Here is a 25501-nt window from a genome sequence, read left to right as displayed (position 1 = left end):
GAAAACATCCTACTTCTATGCACGAAACCATATCCTTGTGGGTCAGAAAGTCCGAGTTCTAAGGAAGCTCATTCTATCGCCTATTCATCTGCATAGTGATGTGTTACAGAGGCCCTTTGAGGGTACACATTCAGACTCAAGTGTGAGGAGTGCGTTTTCCTTCAGTGCCTATAGCTACCAATTGACAGCAAATTAGAGATGTCTGGGGCTGTATCAATTTCTGTAAAAGGTTTGTGTTTGCATAATCTTTTGGAACTGTTCTAACCCAAGCACTCTTTAGAAAACTCAACTTTATTTCACTGCTGACTGAAAATAAATTTAAACTGAATACATCAATAGGTTTTCTTTGTCAGAAGTGATCTGTGCTCAGGTCCATTGATCCCGCTTGGAAGCCTCCACACATCATAGTTAACCATGTCCCTGTAGCCTGAAGCTGGGCTTGAAACTCAAAACCTATGTAGTTAAAGAAAACTCTGCCTTTGAGTCTTGACCTTGCTTGCAAAACTTCCATCTTTTGACAGAGTGGCTTTGGTCTGAAACTCAGAACTATACACTTTCAGATAAGGTAAAAAATTCTAAAAACCTGTTCCTACTTTTGAACATATTCTCCTTTGGCTGAGAGGGGTTTTTTCACTCCCTGAGGTACAAAGTTCTTTCCTCTTCCTGGGGCCTAGTTTTAGCTCCGCTTTCTAGACAGGCTGAAGGCTGGGCTGTGAACTAGAACGAACACAGAATTTACAGTCAGACACACCTTGAGGATATACTCCTGGCTTTGCTGTTTTACTAACAGAAGTAACTTAGGCAAGTCACTTTTCCGTCTACTTCCTTGCCTATAGTGTGGGGATACTCTGTCTACCTGGCAGGGCTGCTGTGGAGAGCAATCCTTGTAGGCCATGTGGGCGGCACGTGTCCAGTACTTTAAAACATATCCTCTCTGCTGCGGTTACTTACGCTACTGTTGTTGCCGCTGCCAGTGTTACTACTGCCCCTACAACTTTAGCAATAGCCAAAACAACTAGCTGGACTCTCCCTAATTTAAATTTCCCACATCCAAAATGCTCCCAGATCTAGAACTGACATGATGGCAGAGTGGAACGTTTTGTATCTGATCTCACACGACAGGCTGCAGCCCAAATGCCGGTGGTACTAAAAACGAAACTATAAAATTACCTTGAGGCTATGTGTGTAAGGTGTACTTGAAACACTAGTGAAGTTCATGTTTAGACTTTGGTTCCGTCTCCAAGATCTCTCCGTAAGGTTTGAATCGGACCTGACTCCCCCAGCCCTCAGCCTGCTTGCCAGCAGAAGTACTGCTCTCAGCGGGAAAATCAGGTCTCAGCAGGGAACTTAGCTCAGTTTCCTGTGACGGCAAGCACAGGAAAGGCGATAAGATAGGACAAGGAATTTTGCAGCTCCTGGGACATGTGGAGACATAAGGAGACACCCAAGAATTTACATCGGACACTTCAAAGACTCTGCCCACTGAGATGTAAGATTGCCAGAGAACTTTGACAGCAGATGTTTATTAGGGTGTTCCTGCCTAATTTCCTTTACCTTCTCTCCATCCCTATCAGAAGGGACACACTTCTCTTTGTTCTCAGCCGACGGTCTTATCGCATTCTTTGCCTGCACCCAGGCGCAATAAGCTCCACGCCATTTTGCCTTACACAAGCCTGGTGGTCTCTGCTGGTTCCCCCAACCCCCATATGCTACACTCTCATTATGTATATGCAAATAGTCCAAAACCTAGAAAAAATCCAGGATCCCAAACACGTCTTGTTCTAAGTATTTTGGATAAAGGTAACAACTTGTGCTATTACAATGACGGCTTTTTTTCTGTAACCCTTTTCTCGGATCCAAATGCTGTAGTAATCCTTGATATAAGACAATTCACCCCGTTTTCAATCACTTTTAACCTGTGATAAAGGACTATTAAGGTAAAACCACAAAAAGATCATGTCTATGTTTCTTTAATGTCCAGTGTACAGAAAGAAATATAAGTCCAAAAATCTCTTTAACCATTAGCCACAGGAGTTATAACTATAACCTGCAAAGTTAAAACGTTTATTATTTTCCAAGTAGAGCCAGAGAGGACTTTTTACTTTAAGTCAACGATTACTTTGGGCCTCACTGTTGTTAGTAGTTCTGGGCTACTGGTCATGAGCAAATCAGATTTAAGAATATGCCAGAGGAGAGGGGCTTTGATGTAAATTAAGTAATTAGTCTCTAGGCCCAAAGTTGATTCCTTGAAATCGCCAGGTTTTAAAAAATAGAAAGATCTAGAAAGGTTGTGGCTTAGGAAGAGGAAGGGAATTCATCATACAATGGCAAATACATGAGAAGCACCGGCCCCTCAGACAACCACTCCTTGGAAATTAATTCAATGCAGACTGGATTCTCCAGAACGGGATCCTCCAAGGGGTGAAGGTGTGTGGGGACATTTGGAAATGTAACAACTGCTGGGCCCACAAGGGTGCTTGTGGGGCAGAAACTTTCTGAAGCACAGTTCACAATTCACTCTTAGTTTTCACATACTCATCGCTATTCTAAGTACAGGACCTTACCAAAGCTCTTTCCACATGGACTTCCTTAGCCACTGATGCTTTTTATACATAAAGCAGTATCTGTATCACCCATCAGGTGATCTGCCAAATGGTGCATTTTGCCCTTTCTCCCATCCATTTCAAGCAAACAGCAGTACTTTATGATTTGGGAATGGGGAGGATATTTTAAATGTAAAGCATTAGGACATGGTCAGTGAACAGACGCTCACCTATGCCCAGCATTTGTGTCTATGCTGGGGTTCTAAAAGTTGGTTTACTCTAAGTAAAAGATTCAGATTCAACCTTAAATGGGCCTGGGGACCCAGTTTCATCTTAAACTTCCACTCTAAAACTGAACTGAAGTCCACAAGTGGGTGCTGATGCAAGGATGTCACTCAAACGCAGTGCTATCCAGTAGAACCTTCTGCAGCGATGGAACTGTTTGGTATCTGTCCTGTCCAGTTCAGCCAGCCACTGTCCTCATGAGGTGCATGGTCATCATATGGGACAGAACTGTCCCAGAAACAAATCTGACAAAATTCGCTAAGGACATTTCCACCATCTCCTTCAGCAGACAAATTCTGTCCTCATTTGACTAGATTTCTCTGTAGTGTCTGACTCTGGACCACTTTCATCCTTGACAATCTGTCTTTTCTTAGGTTTTCATGATACCATGGCTCCTGGCTACCTCCTACCTCTTTCTTTTTTACTAGTAATGGACATGTTTGCAGGAAATAACGTTTACACTCCTTGTATGGAGCTGGTATATGTACATAGCACATCTTAATTCCTTTTTTCATTTCTTTCCCTTTCCCTCCCCTCCCCTCCCTTCTCCCTCCATCTCTTGATCCCCTTCCCATTTGTGAAAATTTTAATCTCCCTACTTCCTATTACCTATCTTTTATTGTGCTGTTTATCTCAATTTTGGGTTACTTATATAGAGGAAACATGGTATTCAAGCTCATGTGTCTGATTTATTTCACTTAACATGGTCTCAAAGTGCATCTATTTTCCTGCAAATGATTCAAGTTTATCCTTTATGGCACAGTAGTACTCCATGGTGTGTAAACATCACATTTTCTTTATCTTTTCATCTGCTGAGGGGTACATAGGCTGCTTCCAGAGCTTAAATAATGTTTAAATGCCATGGAGCTTAAATACCATGTTTCCTCTACATGAGTAACCCAAAATTGAGATAAAGAGCACAATAAAAGATTTAGCTATTATGAACTGTGCTTCTACAAACATGTATCACTATAATGTGATATCTTTATCTCTTTTGGAAAGATACCTAGAAGGAGAATAGCTAGGTCAAGTGATGTTGAACATGTCTTCATGTATTTATTGGTCGTGTGTTCTTTTGTGAAGTGTGTTCATTTCACTTGCCCATTTTTTGACTGGGTGTTTTATTTTGGGAGCTTCTACCTATTTGAGTTCTTTATATATTCTAGATATTAGTTCTTTGTCCAATGAATAGCTAGCAGTTTTTTTTTCCTATTCTGTAGGTTGTGTTTCCACCTTGTTGTTTCCTTTGCAGAAGGTTTTAATTTGGTACGATCCTTTAATTTGGTTGATTCTTGGTACTATTTCCTGTGCAACTGCAGCTCTGTTCAGAAAACCTTTGCCTATCCCTATTTCTTGAGGAGTTTTACTTATTTTATCTTTAAGCAGATTGTTTCTGTTTCAACATTTAGGTCTTTGATCCATCTTTATTTTGGTTTAGTACATGGTGAGATATATTGGTCTGAGGCCCACATTTTTCTTAATTGCTCTTCTTTTTGGGTGTTCTTTCTCAGTTTATCTCTATATGAAGATTTTCCAAAGCTCAGCCCTTTGTGTCAGCTCTTTGCTGCAGACTCTCCTTACGTAATGTCATCTGTTTATTATTTGCTGAGCACTAACTGTGTAGGCACTAAAGATTTTATATGCATAAGCTTATTTACTCACCACCACTTGGATAAATTGTAGGTACCATTATGAACCTCATTTTACAAGTGATAAAACAGAAGCTACATAATGCAAGTCCCTTGCCCAAGGTCACAGCTAATCATTGTGTTGCTGAGATTCAAACACAGACAACTGACTCATGACCCACATGTCTGATGACCACCATAAAGTTGATGATCCTGACTTCTGTATCTGCACTCCAGACCTGTATTTCTCACTGCATATATCTAGCTGGAAGTCTTTTTTGCCCCAAAGAGTGAGATTGAATCCAGGGCCTTAGTGCTGAGCTACACTCCATAGAAAGAAAACAAGCAAGCTACTCTTTCTTTCCTTCTTTCTTTCTTTTTTTTTTTTCTCTCTCTCTCTCTCTCTCTTTTATTTATTTTAAAATTTTGAGATAGGTTGGTTTTTGCTGAGTTACTAAATTGCCCTAGGCTGGGCTCAAACTTGTCAATCTGCCCCATCCTCCCCAAATTCTAGGAATACAGGTGTGCATCACCATGCCTAGATCCACCTGGAAATCTTTTTTTGTTTGTTTGTTTTATTTTAAAACAAGGTCTCACTACGTAGTTTAGGCTGGCCTCAGGTGCACAGTGATTGTTCTGCCTCAGCCTCCCAAGTGCTAGGATTATAAGCATGCGCCACTATGCCTAGCTTTGTTTTTTTTGTTTTTGTTTTTTCCCAGCTGTAAATCTTAAGGGCATCTCAAATTCAATGGATTTCAAAATGTCTTCATTTCTCTCTTGCTTCTCTTATGCTAGATGACCCCATCTACAACCACAGCTATCCACCAGTCCTGGGAGTCATCCTACTCTTCCCCAGTCCCTCACCTGAAATTCAAATGATACTTGTTTATTTGTTCTTCTCCATACCCAGTGTCAGTGCCTTGAGGTAAGCCTTTAAATACCCCACCTGGGCCTAAGTGGTTTTCCAGCTTGTGATCCCCACTCCCTCCAAACCATCCACATTTCCAGTTTCTTAAAATACAAATTTGTCCATGATATGAGCACCCCATATAAAGTTTTTCATGATATGACTCTGACCTCTGCATTCTTTTATGCAGTCTACACTCTACTTCTTAGTCTGGCCATTCCAAATAGTCTGTATTGTGGAATTATCCCTGTGTGAACCCCGTATGAGCTACTTCTGTTAGCCAAAGCTTTTATCTTCCATCTTGGCCTGTAAAACTCTTATTCCTCATTGAAGAGTCAGTATACTTTCTCCTCCAGGAAGTCTTTTCTCACCAACCAAGGGAGGTAATTCTTCCCTCCGCTGGCTACCATACAGAGTTCTGTGATGGCCTCCAGTACAGCCTCCTTTGGATATCTATTCCCAGCTACCAGGGACACACTGAATGCAGGTGCTGGTCCTCATTCAGTTCTGAGTCTTGGGCATGTACTCTGCAACTGGGACTTACTAGGTGCACTGAACTGAGCAGAGTGATGCTTTGGCTACCCAGATCCCGAAGCAGAAATCTGGGGTACCATGAGTCCATTACTTATACTGAATCTTGGGAAGGGATTTGGAGGCCAAACAAAAAGCAAAACGAAACAAAAAATGCATCTCTGAGCCATTTGTGGTCTCCTTCCCAGATGGAAATGAGAGTGACACCATCCTCACCTGATAGTGACGATCTTCCCGATGCCCAAGTCCAAGTTATTCAACTGTGCGATGAACACAGCTGCCACTGCTTCGTACAGTGCAGTCCCATCCATGTTGATCGTGGCGCCCACAGGCAGCACAAATCTAGTGATCCTCTTGTCCACCTGGTTCTTTTCTTCTGCACAGCGGAAGGTGACAGGGAGGGTTGCTGAGCTGGTGTGATAAAAAGAGAAAAGAGCTGTGGTCCAAGAATGCTTGTCTCCAACCCCCACCTCTTTTCCAAAAAGTAAACAGAGGGCTTAAAGCATTTTGGCACTTTTGGCCAGTTCAGAAATCAGAAGGTTCTGTGCCCATCACTGCCCCAGTTATCCTGGAACTCCTTCCTGGGCTGCAGCCATGCCAGGAGCACTGGGAGCAGTCAACAGAGTGAAGAAATACGCTCATGGACAGGGCAGAGAATATGAGGCTATCTCTCAAAGGGACTCCCAAAACTACAACCTGGAGTTCGCTTCATCTAGTGAAGTGAGAGCTGATAGTGTGGCCTGGACGCTTCTTCCAGAAACCCCTCTGCTAGTTACCTGGAAGAGATCATGAGAGCTGTCAGCAGGGCCTGGGCCATGCCCATGGCAAATTGGAAAGGGTTCTTTCGGACAACTATGAAATATATCAGTGGGAGAATGACAATGGAGTGGATTGCAAGCCTGCAAACGAGAGAAAGAGAGAAACCGTTTTAGAGGACACCACCTCCTCATACTGACTCCTTTTTTCAAACAGCTTTTTAAATCACATTTTCCAACTTTCATAAAGAACCCATGAGAAAATGGCACATGGCACAGGAGTGATATGTCCTTATTCGGCAGATGAGGACGCGGAGGCTCCGTCAGTAAAGAAGCATCCTGTCAAAGGTGGTGATAAATTCTATAGCCAAGTCCCAATTCAGAGCTTGCAGAACAGGACTACATCAGGCTGCCATTTTCCCTGTAATGTGCTGTTTCTGCCAGATGTGAATATGCTCTTCATTTTATACCCCCTTCTCCAGGAAGCTTCCCCTCGTTTTCCCATGTGGAACTGATGTTTTTCCTCTGGCCCCGTGACTCCTTATTGTAAGTCTTGTCTTGGCCTCTTCTCTCTGCCCTTGGACCACACTATCTTACTCAACAGTGTACACTGCGGAAAGTCAGAGTTTCAATAAGGGAAATGTCCCTGCTTCTCCACATTCTTTAAGACTGGACCTCTTTTCTTTATTATTCATGTCTTCCCAAATTATTCCTCATCTCACATGGAAATACAAAGGTTCCCCAAAATAGGGAATTTAAGAAATAAGACCCCTTTGGCAGATGGCATGTATATGTAAGTGGCACCTAACAGTCTACAGATCCATTACACAAAGTCAAAATAATAAAGGATCATTGCAAATACAAATCTTGGAGGCGTCAAAATGGGGTCTTCTCAGTAGAGGGCTTATAGTTAAGAATGATGAGTTCTTAACTCTAACTTTTAGTTTTTGTTAGAGATTTATATATTGCCAGAGAAAAGAAGCCAGCACAGCTCCACTGTGGAGTGGCTGAGTATCAGAACAGCCCTGGTACTGCCTGTTTCAGCAGCTCTAGAGAAGGGCTGGACATTGGTGAGGTGGACGGCCTGCCTCACTGACCACTGGCTCTGGGATGTGACTCTAGCCCCGCACTGTAGACACCCAGGCTGCTTCCGTGTTGGCTGGAAGGTCTGTACTTCTGGCAAACACAGATCAAGAATCACTGTGTGCAGCAGGAACCCTGCAGTGCAATCAATTCCAATAAGAGAGTCGATAGCTTATAGTGGGTGTTTGACCTGTGGGAGTTAAGTCAATACTACTTCCTCCTTCCTTTGGCCTATATTTCTCAGCATGTGTGACATATCCTGCCCTTGGCTATGTTAGGGGGTACCATTTGTAACCTGCCCACTGCATTTCTTCTGAGGGAGCCAATAATTGCCTGTAACCTGCAAACAACCCATCCTTCTGCCTTAGGGCCTCACACGATTCTTAGTAGCCTGATTATTTCCCCAGCACCCTCCCTGACACCTGCTGATGTGGGGGCGAGGCAGTAGCCACCAGCTGCAGGAAAAGCAGTTGAACCAATTAGCCCTCCTGCTCCTACCAGCTGGAGTCTGACTCCACTTAGATCCTTCTTAATTTCTTTCAGTGTCAGGATATAATAGGGACTTAGAGGCTGAACCTGCAGATGCCTAGTGGGTAACTAAAAACAGGATAGATCTTGGTATCCCTGCCTTCACTTTATGCTTGTTTCCTTTATTATGTTAAAACTTTGGGCCAAATTCCTGCTCATCTCTGCATATTGGCATGTTAATCACTTAAGGAGTATCCGTCCAAAAACTAGTAATATAAGGATAATTAGCACTAAACTTACCTAGCTTTTATAATCCCCCTTTAATCCCTTTGGCATCTTGAGGATACCAAGAGTAACTAAAGTAATTTTCTGGGTTTGCAGGGTCATTCAGTCGCCTGCTTTTATACTGTCCACACCCCCTGGAGTGATGCCTGGAAACCTCCAGTCATTATCCTCGACCTGCGGTTACCTTGGATTCCAGGAAAAGCACAGGCTCACAGACCACCCCATGATGAGGACCAATTACCCTGTGATGGAGCCAGGGCAGCCCTCCTAAGTACGAGCCATCAGTCACCTCAGGAAGGGAACCAAACTGCCCCCTCACGCACTCTCTACGACCTCAAAGACCCAGTCCTGAGATAATTATAGAGCAGACTACGCTTGGCCAGGATTACCTGTGCTGCCTGCTGTACAAACCCTCTGTCCTGGTGCCGTTCCCCTTTTCTATAAAACCCTAAAATCTCTGCCGGCTGCTTAAAGACAGATCTCAAACTTCTCTGCCTGTCCTCATGGCGTGGTTGTGCTGATGAAACCTCCTTTCCTGCCCCTCACCCCTGCGTCTCTCCCTCACTGGCACCTTGGGACAAGTGGCCCAGACTGGGATGCTGGGGACTCCCTCCCCATAAGCTGGGGCTTTTGCCCTAAAATTCCACTATCAAGGCTCTGTAGGGGGTATTCTTACTCGCTTGGTTGCTTTATATTCTTGAGGAAGTAATAGGCAGGAAGCAGCCAAAAGAAGCCATGGGTGGTTTTATCTCTTGCTTTAAGAAATCGCTTAAACACAACCAACAGCAGCAGTGGCAAAGCCCAGTCCAGGCTGTTCTGCCAAAAGCGGGCAATTAGCCCAGAACGATCCACCTACAGTGCAGCTGGTAAAGGGCAGCCCTCTCCCCCTGCTCTCTTGTTTCTCAACCTTATCTGTCTCTGCGCTAGGGAGCAGAGCAAAGCCGACTTTAACCCATGATACCCCCGCCTCTCTGTAGCAATCCTATTGGACCAGTGCAGTTTCTGTTTCTTCTCTTGAGTCAGACATACCCGCTCAGGACAGTTGCCATGTAAAGACCCAGCTTGCGGAATATTTCCCAGTCTTCAACTTCTATGATCTTCCCAGCAATCAGGAACAAAATACCAAGCGGCATGTAGCTAAGAAGTAAGCACAACAAAGACACAATCCCATGACAAGGGATTTTCTCCGGCTGGGGATGTTGGGGAGGGAACAAGCCGGGGCGCACAGCCTCAGGCTGCATGCCCTCTCAGCTGGGAGGAACACAGGGGACAGCATGAAACCAAGGACTCAGCATTGAGCTGTGGGTGGACTATTGGCTCTGGTTTTAGCAGCTGCATGCACCTTAGATTCTGCCCATTCAAACTACTATGAGAGTAGTTTGCAAACTTGACAATCTGTGGTCAGACTGGTGCATACCCTACGTCATAAGCAAACACAGCGCACATTCATCCTACAGATTTTTCAGATCTGCTTATCTCACTTGAGCTTGACTCTCACTACAAAATATGCATGCTTGGCTCTTTCTAGCCATGATCGCTTTGTTTTGCAGGTATCACAACAGAGGCAATGGTAGTAGTAGTACAGTGGTCATAATAGCTTTACTTGCAGAGCTCATTATGTCTTGGGTTGAGGAAAGTATTTGACATGCATCATCTCACTTAATATATTGTTCTTGCCATACACATAAGCTTTGTTATTTTTTTTTAACAGATGATAAAGCTGAGGTTTTTTTTCAGGATTAAGTGACACACCTACCTATTATTAACGAATCTTTTACATCACTATCAATATCTACCTTTGGATTAAATAATGGTGAACCAGTTCTGTAAGAGATAAGTGAGGCCTCTTGGGAAAAGTGGAGTTTTTGGCATCTCAGAGACAGGGCAGATACTCAGATGATGTCTCTAGATACTCAGATGACATCTTTCCTTCAGATGGGTTAGTGCCAATGCCAGAGAAGTTTATCAGTATTTTAAATCTCTGCCTCAGGCCTAAGAAGGACAGCATTTTGTGTTCTGATGTACAAGTAACTATTACAAATTATTGCTTCAAGAGTCCCTTTTTACATGAGTGCTGGTTGGGTACAAGATGACCTCCTGGGGCTTGGAGGGAAAGACAGTGCTGGCAGGTAGACTTTTATGAAGAATGAACTACTGAACAGTATGTGAGGTTTAGCGTCTGTGTCCTCTAGGAAGAGGCCAGTTGAGAAGCATTAGCTTTTTTTTCTTCTCTAATTTCAAGGAGACAGTGTTGTGGAGGCAAAGCAAAATGGCATTCAATAGTGTCTGCTCACCACATGATGATCTGAACGATTTTCATGGTCGCATCACTCAAAGCATTGAAGAAATCCACCAAAATCTGCCCCTTTTCTCCCATTTTTCCAATGACAAGTCCAAAAACGAGGCAAAAGACAATCAAACCCAGGACATTTATGCCATCTGCATAACTGCCTACAATTCTGTATTCCTTTGTTTTGTTCTGTGGGTCAAAGCCAAGAAAATATATTAATGCATGATTATAATCACAGTGATTTCCCAGTCAACATTACTTTAAGAAACTTCATCATCATCAACATCATCATCATGATGTCATCCCTGCTTCTGTATAAAGTTTTATCCCCCCTCCACTGAGGCTTAACAGGTTTTTCTTCTCCTAACAAATCCATATTTGAATATTTCTTTTGGAAATTTCTAATTTTGGAACGTTTTACATTTGTAGGATGAATTTTAGAATCAGGGCTCTTTTCAGTGTCACTTTAACTACTTAAGCTACATTTGGAGTCTATTTTAAGAAAGATAGGAATTAATAATGCAGGAAGTAGAAAATACCAGTGTGAACCATTTTAGGACGTTTTACTATCTGCTTCACCCTGATCATGAAGCACAGGAACACATTTCACTGCCTCTGGCTTTGGATGGCCAACAGGATTTTAGAGATGCAAAAATTATCAGATACTTGCTACTATGAACCATTTCTTTACTTTATCCTGGGTGAAAATAGCATGAGATTTATTGAGAGTAGACAACATAACCTGAGTGGTATGGATCAGGTTTATAAAGAATTATGTTCATGAACCAACGGGATACCAGTCATTTCTTATATATGGTGAAACAAATATTTAGGGAGTAGCCAGAGTGTTCTAACTGCACTAGCTACAGCCTGAAGTCTTAAACTTCGGCTTTAGAGACAGGACAAACTGTGAGAAATATGAGGCAATACCAAGTTGGTGTATAATTAACTGATGCCACGCTATGAGTTACAAGTGTCACGGAGAGCCTGGGCCATGAATGGGTTTCAAAGGTAGAGAAAGCTAGGTTTGAGATTTGGCAGCCAGGAGATATAACATGTTCCAGAAAATGGCAAGCAAAGGCAAAAGTCAGGTGTAGTGGCCCTCTGCAACCTGCTTGAATAATCTTACTCATCCTTTGTGACCCCTAAACTAATTTAAAACTCCCTGCTGAATACTTCCAAGCACCCTGTTCTTCCTGATTTTAATACTTACCACTTTTCACATGTGGGCAGATGCCGTATGTATCTTTGACTATTATAATTGTAATGCATGATTATAATCACAGTGATTTCCCAGTCAAAGTCAACCTCACTTTAAGAAACTTCATCATCACCACCATCATCATCATGATGTCATCCCTGCTTCTGTATCAAGTTTTATCCCCCCTCCACTGAGGCTCTAAAATCCATATGCGAGGTAAGACCTGGCATATGCAAGGGGTTCAGAAAAATGTTCGTGAAACATAAAAAGGCAGGGAGAAGGAATAACTGAGGAGCCAGATCTGGACAGAAGAGAAGGGTCCACTGGGAAATAAGCTGTGAAAACTTAAGAGAAGCCAGGCCATGGAGGCCTCTTACCATAGCTTCCATTTAATTTGAATTCTTAAGTCTTCTGACTCTTTCTCTTTTCCTGCAATGTTTCTTTTTTTGCGTAAAGGCAGAGAACATTCAGGAGAAGTCTAATATGGCCTAGAGAGGCACCGCTTCAGGATCACACATTCTTATCTCCAGTTGTGAAATCTCTAAAACTCTCAAAGCCCACTGATCGTAATTAGCAGTTTATGGCAAACCCTTTTGGCAACAAAGCTTATCCTGAATAGAGATAAGTCCCCTGAAAATCTATTCCTCTTGTCTGACAGAGTATGCAGCAGTTTGCTGCAGACACATTGATAATGCTTCCTTCTGGAGTGTTGCTACCATCCCCGGAAGACACATGAGCTAAGCACTACCCACACCGCTTGACCTTTCTAAAGTCTGAGGAGCTCTGGACTTGGAATCACATCCAGGCAGAGGGATTTGGATAAAGAATTGTGTGCTTGTATCCTGTTTACAAAGGCTTGCAAATTGAAAGCAAGTGTCCAACTATAAAGTGTCCAACTATAAGGCGTGGTAGAGAGACAGTGGCAAAAGGCTTATTATTTTTTTTTTTCTGTAGGTACAGTTGATCCTTTTTACTTCTGGTAGTCATGTCCTGTAAAGACCTCAGGAACACTGAGTTAGCAAATATTGAACTATTGCTCCTAGGTGAAATACAAGGGTAAGTTCCTGGGAACCCTGGTCACATCATTTACATCAAATAATCAATACCTGACATTGTTTTATGTGTTTCTATTTAAAGACTTCTCATTCAATACACATTGTTGATTCATTAACATTGAACTCATGGCCAACAAAACCATAACTCATGCCCAAATGAAGCTTTTTTAATGCACCTATTTTCTCTGTAAGTCACATCACAACATTTTTGTGCTTATTAACATTAGAGAATACTTTATTACTAGAATTTGATCCATTTTAAATAAAGAAAAAGCACACACACACACACACACACACAAAAGTGGCAATCGACACACCACAAAATGGATGCGTGTGTATAGTATGAGAGCCAAAAACAAGAAGGCAGAGTACAACCTTGTTCAACCTCAGCTCGGAACTCTTGAGTGGGCGGCTGAAACTCCGTGTGCTCTTTGCGAATGACCATGAAAAGACCATGAGTACTGAATGTGGGTTTACAAATAAGTTTTAGCAGGGAAGTGAACTCACACTTGTGGATTCTGTGAATAACACAGACTCTGTCCGTCTCCTGCTTACTCGTGCCTGGCACCAGCCTAGCAGGACACAGAATGGTACCTGAGAAACTGTTGTCATGACGGTGGTGACAGGCGCCTCTGTTGTGTTCCTCTCCGAATCACTGGAAGACTTTATTTCTTCACGCTGTGTTTTATACTGTACATTGGACAAAAACAAAGACAAGCAAACATAAAAAATAAGAGCTTTTTAACCTTCTGAAGATACACCACAGGAATACATTATTTTGGCCAAACAAGTGCCACTAAGGATTCTATCTCGGATGCTTCTTTTGTTTCTAGTTTTTGATGACTCCTCCTATGAGGATCTGGCCCTAAAAACCGGGTAAAAAAATTACCCCTGCATCCCACAACCACTGCTCAATAATGTCAGAATGTGTTCTCACTTTCACAATAAGGGGCAAATTAATGCAGAAATATGTGAAAGAAAAAGTTTTATCCATAGGTACTTTTGCAGACAGATCTTGTAAGGATTCCTCTTGATCATATTTTTAATTAATTATTTTTATGTGGAAAAATTACCTCATCCCTTTGGTAAAAGTTGTCCCCATAAATTTAATAACTGTTAAGACAGGTTTACCTAGATGGATGTGCTCAAGTCAACACTCCTTTCAGTGCTATTTCTGTGAGTGAGATTTCTGTTGAATTCTCTGGCTACATCCCTGTTTGGTTCTGTGTAGCTTCAACACAGAGGTTTAAGAAAGACCTAGTACATTATTATGCCAGGCATAATGCTCCTCCTACAGGGCTCTGCCAGCACTGGGACCCTTACAAATGACTAACTGTAGCTGATCTTCAAGGGCACTCCTGAAATAGAGGTGGTTCTGTGCCTCAAGGAGGTTGGCGGGGAGTGATACAATTGCCGTTTCTGTTGGTGTACAGAAAGGACTCTGTTCATGTAATTCGTGTAAATGAATGCAGCAGTTAGTGATAGACGCAGCTGCTTAGAGTACATAGATAAATAGAAACAAAAATACTTGTAAGTAGCGCAAAGAGATAGCTAAACTTTGCCGGGGAAAAATCCACAGCTTTGTCACCCAGCTCAGAGAATGCCAGAAATGGGTACATAATGGTTAAGGAAAAGACCTAATTCCAGGAATACCAACTACATCATGTGGGTTAGACATGGATTGCCAGCATGAGATGGACAGGAGAGAGAAGATGGAGAACTCTTTGTTTTTCTCACTGCACTGCATCTGCAGAGAGTCCAAGTTTCTTTAGAAATATAGCATGATTCTCCAAACCAGGTACTAGAGGCTACATTTTAAAACACTCATTTTGGACAGATTCTTTATTTGCTCCATTTGAGCCCTCATGAAGGAAAAGGGCACAGAGGACAAGAGAGCAGCGCAAATTATGACACGCACTTCACTGTGGACTGGGAAGACCCCGGGTGCAAAACAGAGGAGTCACCTGAAATTCCACCACTCACAAGTGTGCTTGCTGCTGCCATTTGTGATGGGCTAATTTCACTTCTTGGGCCATAACAGAAAAAAAATCTTAGCTGGTAACAGGAAGCAACTGGGAACAAAAATGATTAATGTTACCTGCTGAAAACAGGCTTGGACAAGGTTCTCAGGGAACATATTCCTGTTGAAGATATGAAAGCAGTATTATGGTAGGGCAAAAAGTGGGGTTATTTTTGTCGTACTCAATACATTGGAGGAAATGAGTAAAACATAGAATAACACTGTTTTCTCTTCTAGCCTCTCCTTTGTATAATACTTCCTTGCATTAAGACTTATTTCTTCCATCTTAAACTCAGGAATAAGGGACAAATTAATGAAGACTTATTTCTTCCATCTTAAACTGAGTACAGAAAACTGTCCAGCAGCTGTCATGTAACAGATTCACCAAGTGACAGCTGGCTGAACTCAGTGAGATGTTGTCCTGGCAGGTGGATACTCCCAGGCAAGAGACAGTTCTTTAATCTTCCGCACCTTACTGTTTTCATAAGTAGGCAATATGCTTAACAACACTCTTCTGTATTTGTTCCCAAATTTTATGCCAAGTGCAAATATTGTAATTGCTTACTTCAATATTATGTAAACTGGTGAAGTGTGAGGGTGAAAAAGGTGTAGTTTCCATTAAAAACTAAGCTGAATGCCTGGAAACTCAATAAAGGGAAATGACTAATATTTTTCTGGTTAAATTAGTTATGGGGAGACAACTGAAATAAAAAGAGAAACTAGGAGGATTTGGCACCTGGCTTTCTTTGCAATGTCTAAGGTTTTGTTGTTCACTTTGGAAACTGAATCTGCAGAGTGGAGATTATATACCTGTAAGGGCAGCGTATCATATAGAAAGGTATGACATTATAATAAACTGATGCACTCAAAGAAATACTATGGCCCTACGTCAAAAATTGGTGAATAAATGCATTTAAATGGGAACAAAATATGTAATGCATATCCTACAACATTTCTATGAGTCTCTGCCTAAACTGCTATTTCAATCAACTGTGTTTCTGGGTCTCAATGCTTTAGTTAAGGAGCTTTCTGATATATAACAAAAATGTATTTCTCCAAGGGTGCTTCAGAACTGACCATCCAACCCAGCCAGCCCAGCATCTTCATACAGCAAGTATACTTTTTGCACCTCCATCCATCCTAAATTCCAACAGAGAGGCCTGTTCCTAGAACCATGACCCGTAAGCAGAAATTACTGGCTATGCAATTTGGAGGTCGAGGCTAGGAAATGTACAATAATTCAAAGCTATTAAAAATTTAAGGGGCTGGAGATTTAGTTCAGCGGCAAAAGCGCCTGCCTGGCAAGCGCAAGGTCGTGAGTTCGGTTCCCGGTACCGGAGAAAAACCAAAAAAAAAAAAATTTAAGACCATGACAGCAGAGCATTAAGCCACGTGCAGGGCCTTGTGCAATGACCTCGATGACAAAAGGAAGCCAAGACTCTCACCTGATCAGGTCTAACATGGCATCCACTGTGCTGACATCAGGGGTGCTGCCTGTCCTGTCAATTTCACCCATCTCCTGGCTGACACCAGGCTTGATGGTCACCACCAGCACAATACCTGTGATGAAGGGCAGGATCCACATAGCATTAAGAACTTCCAGGGTCCCTGGCATCCTAGTATACACTTCTTACAACGCGCAGGCTGAGTGGTACCAGGCAACACTGTTGTGAGGGGTACCCCAAGGTCCAACCAAAATGTAGAGCCCCTGCCAGAACCCCAGCAGCTGCCCTAGTAATATTTCATTGAAATGAATAAGCAGAAAGAACTTTCTATGTTTTTCTTTCTTTCTTTTTTTTTTTTTAAATGAGGAGGTCACATCCCAGGATTCCTTCTGGAAGCACCTGCTGATGAGAATATTCTTTTTTCTTTTCTTTAGCCTATGAAATCAACGTAGGCAGGTGTTGGGGTGAGGGTGATTCATTTCTCAGCCCAGTAAACTTGTTCAGTATCTTTCACATCTTTTGCACACAGATGCTGGTCATTCTCCCAAGGGTCACACAGAACAAGCCTCATTTTATCTTCCTGCAGTGACACACACCTTCAGATATCTGCAAAGCTCTTATGTGTGAACACGTCATACAGGTGGACTGAGGGTTGCAGAAGGGATGTAACACCAGCTAACAATAAACTGCTACCTTGCATTCTCTCTGCTACTTTTTCTTTGTTTATCTCCCTCAGGAGCCTCTCGAGGTGATGTGGCTTTGGTTTAGGGCAGAGTTTAGGTCCTCTGAGGCTCCCTGACTAAACCTCTGAATACCACTGAAACCTCCCCCTCCACTACTTTTTATCCATTCATTAAAGCAGAACTGCAAAGGTTAAGCTGGCCGGCACACATGAGTGTATTTCTTCACTTTCTTCCCACTCTGGGCATCCTTCTTAAATGTCACAATAGGTCACAAAAGATGGACCAACCTTCTTTCTCAATGCCATACTAAAGGTGAGCAGCCATTCCCTTCTTAGAACTTCTTCCCTTTTAAAAGTGAGATTTATACTTAGCAAGACTGGTAGTCCTTGTTGTATGAAACCTGAAAAATGTTGAAATGCTACCATTCTGGAAATATTTTAAAATTATACCCAACTCTACCAATTATTCAGTTCCAGATTATGTAAGTGCTTGGCTCCACTTTCTTCTAATGATCCTGACAAGGCACAGAACTGTCACTGTCTCTCTGCTTCTTAGAGATTTTGATCAGCAGCACCAGGGCTAAAACTCATTCAGGATTGTGTTTTATTTATATAGAAGGTGCTATGGAGACTTCAAGGCCACAAAGTAGTTTGACAGTGTTACTTTCTGATTTAAAATGTGCATTTCAGAAAGTTTTTGAGTGAAAAGTCACAATTATATAGAAGAAAATGATTCAGAAATAAATGTTACCTAGAATAACAGCAATGATGGTGGTACAGAAATAATACACCACAGCCCGAAGACCAATTTTTCCAGAAACGTTGGAATCCAGGGCAGCAACGCCTGCAAGGAGATTTGGGAGAAATCAAATTATACCCATTTATAAAGATAATTTTCCAGGGCTGGGAATTCAATACTCAAGGTGTTAAATAAGGATCCAAGAGTTGTTCTCTACATTTATAAGGCTCATCTCACACTGTTTATTTGGAGAAGATGAAAAAGGCAAAAGAAGCTCTTGAGAATTCCAAACACAGAATTCAGGGATAGAAGCCCAGTAAGGCACAGACTTTCCCATGGTCCTGGCCTCTGTTTCTTTTGGAAGAGGTCATAAAACAGTCACAAGGAGTTCCCTTCTGCAAGTGCTCTGAGTATCAAGATTTATACATTATACACTCAATATATATATATTCTTGGTAAACCTCTTTCAGAATTCAGTAGCAAGGGAAAATTTAAAGAACTGAGACAGTTCTCTTATCATATGAGAGAATCATGAAGTCGTGCAAATCACGATTCTGTTGGGAATCTTAACTGAAGAAAGAATGCTTACATATGATTATAAAGGTAATGTATATTCAGTACTATCGCCTGAATAAAAGAAAGAAATATAAAGATCAAAACAGAAGTCACTTTACCTCATCAACCAGTTAGTATGCTGGTGAATTTTCTTCCAATATTTTTCTTGAGCTTTTTGTATACATAACTAATTTAACTCTATAGTTTTAAAATCATTCCCTTCTTAACACTTAGTACAATGGTAAGCATTTTTCACTGGCTACATAATTTTCTGTCATGTGTCTGTACCATAATGTATTTAATCATCCATTTATTACTGGATCTTTAGATTGTCTTAGGACATAATTCTAAAATAAATTATGGTAATTCTGTTATCCATCTTGGCTAACATATTTCCTTCCTCTTTTCACAATTTTCAAATTGTTTCTAGGTGAGCCATTTTATTGCATTTGGCTTCTAACATATTAAGTTTTCTGTTTGAAAGAGGAAAGATATAAGTTAATAATTTTGGAGGGCATAGGTAATTTAAGAGATTTATAGCCACACTGTTTGATCTAGTTTCAAAGTATTTGGTTATCAACAAAATAACTGAATATTGCCTAGACTTGAGGTTGCACAGAATACCAAGGACAGCTATTAGAAGTGGAAGGTGTACATCTCTGCTTGCTTGAAACCCTTGCCCCCATCAAAGATGCTTGTATAAATGGAGGCAAATGATGCTTTCTTACTGGACTTCTGAGAAAGGGAGAGCAAATTGAGAAGCAACCAAAGTATCTCTCAGCAAGCTGTAATCTGGAGGTACTGCACTCTAACCTGCCTGATTTCCAAAATGAGGATCACATTTTGAGTCAAATGACCATCATAAAAATGATTTTGTACTTTGAACATACTTGAGTCATCCCATAACTATTTGCAAAATCTAAAGCATTCAGTAGCAGGAGAAAGGACGAGGCTGTCGCAAAGCAAACCTAAGGGACATGTAAACCTATAAGGCTATCAGGATACCCAGGTAGTTTCTATATTTATTTCCCGCTATAAAGGGCCTATCTATTTTTAAAGTGACTACAGGATTATGGTCCTTACCTATAATGATACAAATTTAATGTACAGGAAAAATCTGCAAGGAAGCTGTCACTATTATGAAAACAGAAGAGGTCACATCACTTTAAACACACCATTTCTCAAACAGATGATCACTCCTTTGGAAGTTAATATTTTAGAGAAGGTGCTCTGAACTCTTTAGCAGCCACCCCGGGCTGTTGTCAAGGGCCCATTCACCAACTTCTGTGACAAGACTGTGCTATTGCCAAAGGAAGAGAATATCGTAAGCCACATCCTAGAATAACCTGGATGGGAGAGTCTACACTTGCTTTTGTTGTGAGAAATGGAATTTGGTGCTGAGGCCTTCTTTTCCTAATAGTAAAAAGACTAAAAATAACAATTATACAAATAATAATGATAGTAACAACAAAAATACCCAAGAGGGACTGAAGGCCACAATTCAGAAATAGATGAAAAATCTCATTTTTAGTTTAGGTCTCTTTAAAAAAGAGCAAAGATGATGCAAATATATAAATGTGCTAGGTATATTTATTTTTATAAAATATGCTTATTTCATTTTAGAATCAGCCATTTATTTTGAGAAATTAAAATAATTATTTATAAAAATAATGAATGGCAGGAACAGGAAAACCACCATTTAAACAGAATCCTATGAAACCTGCTTGAGAACCCACCTCCTGGACCTCATACAGAATGCATTTTCAAATATATTGTCCTTCTTTGGTAAATGTTCAACTTAAGCAGCTTCCAGCCCTAAAGGGCTGACAAGTAATGGAGTCACAGGGTAACTACAGAACTATTTTTGGGTATGTGTTTGGTTCTCAGTTAGGACTTTCTCCCAGCAGTGAAACAAATTAAATCTATGTGGGTAATTGCTTCCAGCATATGTTAATATATCTTAATTTGTCTTAATGACTTGGCTATGGGCTGATGCCTCTGGTTGTACTTAAGACTCAGCTGGCTAGAAAAGGCTTCATAATAATGCAATTTCTTGGTGGAAATACAGTAAACAAATACCTCCCTGCATAGCTGGCCAGCTCCTCTCAGTTGGAGCACAGCAACTATCTTATTGTCACTTGCGAGAAGAACTTGATTTCCCATTCCTTTCATCTGCCTCACTCCTCCAGTTTTCCTGGGTGTATCAGACATTTACTCAAAGAAGCAATCATACTTCCCTCACTCTATAGTTTCCTCTCTACCTCTCTAGTCGTCAGCGATGTGGGCAGAGAAGCTGCCAAGCTCTTGGATGATTTATAATGCATTGGAGGGGATAAGCTTGGTGACCACTTTAGAGGGAGACAGCACAGCCAGGAAACATGGCTTAATATTTGAAGCCCTCTGTCATAGGAACATTACATAACTTGGCGGCTATAACACATCTATATGGATGGTCGAAATGCCCTACCTGTGGATGATGATGATAACGTTGCTGCTGCTGCTGCTGCTGCTGATTGCAACAGATGCTATTTTGAGCAACGACTGCATGTTAACCAGTCAACTCTTTTAATTCTCATTAGAACCCTGTGAGGTAGGCATTATCCTGCCTATTTTACAGAGGAGAAAGCTATAGCTCAGAAGGGCTACATATATGCCATAATCATAAAGCTGGGGGTGGGAGTAAGTGACTGATCTAGGATCACAACATAGCTTTGACCACACGGATCATATTCTTTACCACTATGCCATATCAGCATCTTCTATGTGCTACAAAATTCTACACTGGTGCTGCCCAACAGAACTTCCTGTGATGCAGACATGTTTTATATTTGGGTTGTCCTTTGAAATATCCACAAGCTACATAAAGCTAGAGGGCACTTAAGAGGTGGTTAGTATGACTGAAGAACTAATTTGTTTAATTTTAATTAATGTCAATTTAAATAGCCATATGTAGCTAACAACTATCATATTGTACAGCACACTCTCTAGACCTTACCACATCGTTTAGAATTTAGGGGGTGCTCAACAATGTTGACTGGGCAAATTCAAGCTTAACGCCACTCTGAAATTCAGTGACCCTCTTTACCTTGCCAGCAGAGGGGCAAAGGAGAGAAAGATGATAAAACATCGTCTCCTGGCATATGGTTCCATATTGCTCCAGGGCCTGAAGCTTATTCTTCTCTGGATCCTCCGTGCGTTAAATAAAGTGCTCTACAAATATTTGTGCTCTAAGCTTCCCATATGACAGGAAGAGTTGCACTTTTACAGATTTTTGTTCCCTTACTGGCTGAACTCATTTTAAAGGTTCATTTGTGTATCAGAAATGTGGAACTCAGCAGGTAGTCTCCTTAGAAAAACCACTTATACATAGTGGTTTGGATAGATTCCCAGGGCAGCCAGCAAAACACTGATCATCTACAAAAGCCCTGCATGTGGGAGATTTTTAGCACCTTAGTGTCCCTCAACTTGTTTTTCATTACTGTGCATCCCCTTCCCCAGAGACTTTTAGACCTTTTTTTTTCTAATTACCACCTTCACGAAATGTTAATGCCACAACCTGTTGATGTACTAAATACATATAGGTGCTTTACATAATAAGAGTAAGAAACCCTCCCTTTCCCCATCAGCTTTTGCTGCCTTGAGGGTGACATTGGCACTGTTAGGAACTCAGGGTCCATGGTTTGCCCTGAAAACCCTGAAGACAGCATCTCTTCATCACTTATGGGAGGCGGGGTAGAACAACACGTCCACCTTAGCCTCACTTGGTGAAATAGCACCATGCTTTATCTTGGGTTTACTCTCAGCATCCACCTGGCTTTCCTGCTGTATGGCCTATTATCTGGCAAGGCCTAAGAGACCACTTCTCTTTACTCTCCACTCCCCTAACTCATTTCTCCCAGAAGCTGATGCTATCCTGTGTGAGCTGACAAATGAGAGGGGATAAAGTGGTATAATAGGATTTGCACAAAAATCAACAGACATGTTGAAAGCATTTACAGCAATGGGACAGTAATCCCAAGTCTGCTGAATATAATGATAAAAAGGGTTAGGATAGTATTTTGCATATTTTTGAACAATTTTCCTACTAATTCATTTTTGTTATAGTTAATAATAATTATTGATCTACGACATTTTGTAAAATTTTAAAACTGAAGTTTCCCATCCAGTTTAAAAACTAGCCCTGTGATGGGGGAAAGGAGAAAAGAAAGAAGGGAAATTACACACACACACACACACACACACGATAGCTAAGGTAACTGTACTACTAATTTCTATTGGTTTATTGAAAAGAACAGTTAATGCTTAATTGTTTGATGAATCTTGCGTACTTATGTCTGAGCAACTACTTTGAAGATAACAATATGTAATATAACAACCACTGTTAATTTCCTATCACCTTGTTTTGAAATTCTGTATCATTTTTATTGTTTTTGTTGTTTGTTTTGCCTTTGTTTTAAAATTTTTTCTCTTTAAAATAAAAATTAAAACAAAACAAAACAAAACTAGCCCTGCAAAGCACTGGTGTATAGCACAGGCACCAGGGGCGTTCAGAACAGATTGAGGTATCACCAGAAGAAGGTGATCGGGAGAGACTTGATGGAGAGGTGATATCTGAACTGGGCAGAGAAAATGCACAGAATTCTAGCTACAGTAGGGCCAGCATCATCCTTTAAACCAGGGGCAGCTTTGAGGCTGACATGTGACTTTGAAACAGGGATCAGATCCGAGCTTGTCTTGGAAGGTAGGGGCATGTGACAGCTCTTTATTTTAGGGAAAAACACTTTCTTCACCTCGGGAGGAGGCTCTAACAGCTCAGACGTTGGCTCCTGGCCAAAGCAGTAATCATCTGAACTTTTTATAAAAGCACCACAAAGGAAGCAATGTTGGGCTAAACAATAGCATGTTTTAAAAATAAACATCTGAGGGCAAAAGATTCCTCAGAAAGCTCTCTGATGAAGCTACCACCCGCTGGAGAACAAAATCTTCATGACAATCTCTCTCTATCTTGTAGTTTAGGTGTCAAAATTAACTCTGTTAGGGTAATTTTTTTCAGTCTGCTATTTGACTGTTGTTCACAACTCTGAATGGACCTCGGTGTTGCGTAAGAGTAAAACCCCTGTGTAGCTGACTCCTCTCTCTCTGTTTCCAGCAGAGATGCCCCCCAAGAGATACAGGCATGGGCTCTGCTGGGACAGACTGGACTCAAACCCCAGCCTCTATCCCCTAGACTCAGTTTCCTCAACTACACAATGGAGGTTTTAAATTTCTATTCCTCCTTAAAGGAACAGTGTGGAAAAAAGTAGACAACCTCAGCTTCTGCAGCTGTCATGAAGATTAAAAATGATATCTACAGCAACCTAGTGCAGTGCCTACACTTAATCTGTACTCAGCAACTGGCCCTCATTGTTATGGAATCAATAATCAATAGGACATGTGTCAGTGAGCAATGGAAGGCCCTCAAGCATAGCCACATTCATTCCTTCACGCATTCATTCACTACGTAGTCATCAAAGAGATCTTTTAAAAATGTAAATCAAGTAACTTTATACTCTAGTGTGGTTCTCTAATGTTATTGGAAAGACAATAAAAATCCCTACCCTGATAAACGAGACCCTGCAAGAGGACCATTCACCTGCCTGTCCAGCCCCAACACGTGCCACCTGTCAGTCTCCTCAGCCCCCCAACCCTCTGCACAGCAAGCTCCTTCTCACCACGGGAGCTCGCACAGGATCTTCCTTCTGTGGAGAGTGCTTTTCTCTGCTCTTCATTTAGCTTTTAAGTTTTTCTGAGAGTCATTCTCTGAATGCCAAGACTCTGATTTCCTTGCTTGGTGTCCTGTGTGTATCATATTTCACATTTTAAAAAAATCATGAGGGTCATTATGTAGTATGTCTTTCTCACTAGACTATAATCTCCATGCAGGCAAGAGAGGTAGATTTCTGCTTGTCTACCTATGTATACCTGGTACCCAGCATACAGAAGCAGCTCATCAGACATTTTGCTTGGATGAATAATATGGTTATTTATGTATGGTTACCTGCTCCAGATGCCTCTCTCAGGCACTATTGAGAGAGAATGTTCTAGGATGCAATTCATTAGTTTCAGGTGCTGCCCTTATGATCTGTATGATCTTGGAAGAGTGGCTGAATCTTTCTCCAGTCTGCTTCCTTATCACGAAAGATAGATAATAAAGACCCACCTACTTTATACTTCATAGAGTTGCTATGAGGATCAACCAACAAGTTCACAATTTTTAAACTATGAAATATTTCTTTTGATTCCCCAGGGAAAATAAGGTTGGATATGATCTCACTTGGTTAATCTAGGACACAAGGAAATGTGAACAGCCCGAATTAATACTCCTGGGATATTAAAGGGAAGAGGAAAGGCAGAGGAGAGTATTTGAAATATATTTCTGAGCACAGATTACCTATCACATCCATATTTCTTAGAGACAGAAGTACAAAGAACCCCCTTAAAGTATGTTATATCACCCCTCTAAGCCATTCTGTGACGTTAACAAATAAACCAGTCCTCAGGCAGAATCAATGAAAGGTCGCTTTGGACTGGCGGCTCACTCCCAGCCTCCTAGGCCCTGGAAGGAGGGCTTTGGTGTCACAGGGAGCCACGGGCGGGGAGCACCGGTCTTCCGGCTGGCTAGCTTCCTGCCTCGTAGGCTCCCGGAGGGAGGGTCTCAGACGCACGGGGAGCCTCGGGCGGGAGCGCCGGTCTTTGGACCGGCGGCTCACTCCCGGCCTCGTAGGCCCCCGGATGGAGGGCTTCCAGCGCACAGGGAGCCACGGGCGGGGAGCGCCGGTCTTCCGGCTGGCGAGCTTCCTGCCCTGTAGGCCCCCGGAGGGAGGGCCCCCAGTGCCCGGGAGGCCACAGGGTGGGGAGCACTGGCCCTTGGGCCAGCCCCCAGCCTAACAGGCACCTTGGAGGAGGGGCTCTGGTGCACAGGAAGCCACACGGCAGTGAGCGCTGTTGCACGCCAGCCCTCAGGCCGGCCACCGCTGCTTTGTTGAGAAC

At 41.9% G+C, this 25501-nt stretch overlaps 1 protein-coding gene across 1 annotated transcript in view; it reads right to left on the bottom strand.

The window, feature by feature from the left end:
* The window catches only part of Slc1a1 (solute carrier family 1 (neuronal/epithelial high affinity glutamate transporter, system Xag), member 1), a gene marked incomplete at its 5' end in the record, with an annotated part of 89073 nt that overhangs the window by 5392 nt on the left and 58180 nt on the right, over positions 1–25501 (bottom strand). Inside the window, 8 exon segments of the mRNA XM_005388636.2 lie at positions 6111–6305; positions 6671–6793; positions 9515–9622; positions 10780–10964; positions 13626–13721; positions 15130–15172; positions 16497–16611; positions 17930–18022. Of these exon segments, the coding sequence (XP_005388693.1) occupies positions 6111–6305; positions 6671–6793; positions 9515–9622; positions 10780–10964; positions 13626–13721; positions 15130–15172; positions 16497–16611; positions 17930–18022 (958 nt within the window).

This window comes from Chinchilla lanigera, unplaced genomic scaffold (assembly GCF_000276665.1).
Source record: "Chinchilla lanigera isolate Chin_1 unplaced genomic scaffold, ChiLan1.0 scaffold00033, whole genome shotgun sequence".
Lineage (NCBI taxonomy): Eukaryota > Metazoa > Chordata > Mammalia > Rodentia > Chinchillidae > Chinchilla > Chinchilla lanigera.
The sequence above is the reverse complement of the archived record's forward strand: the minus strand, read 5'-3'. Positions and strand labels throughout refer to the sequence as shown.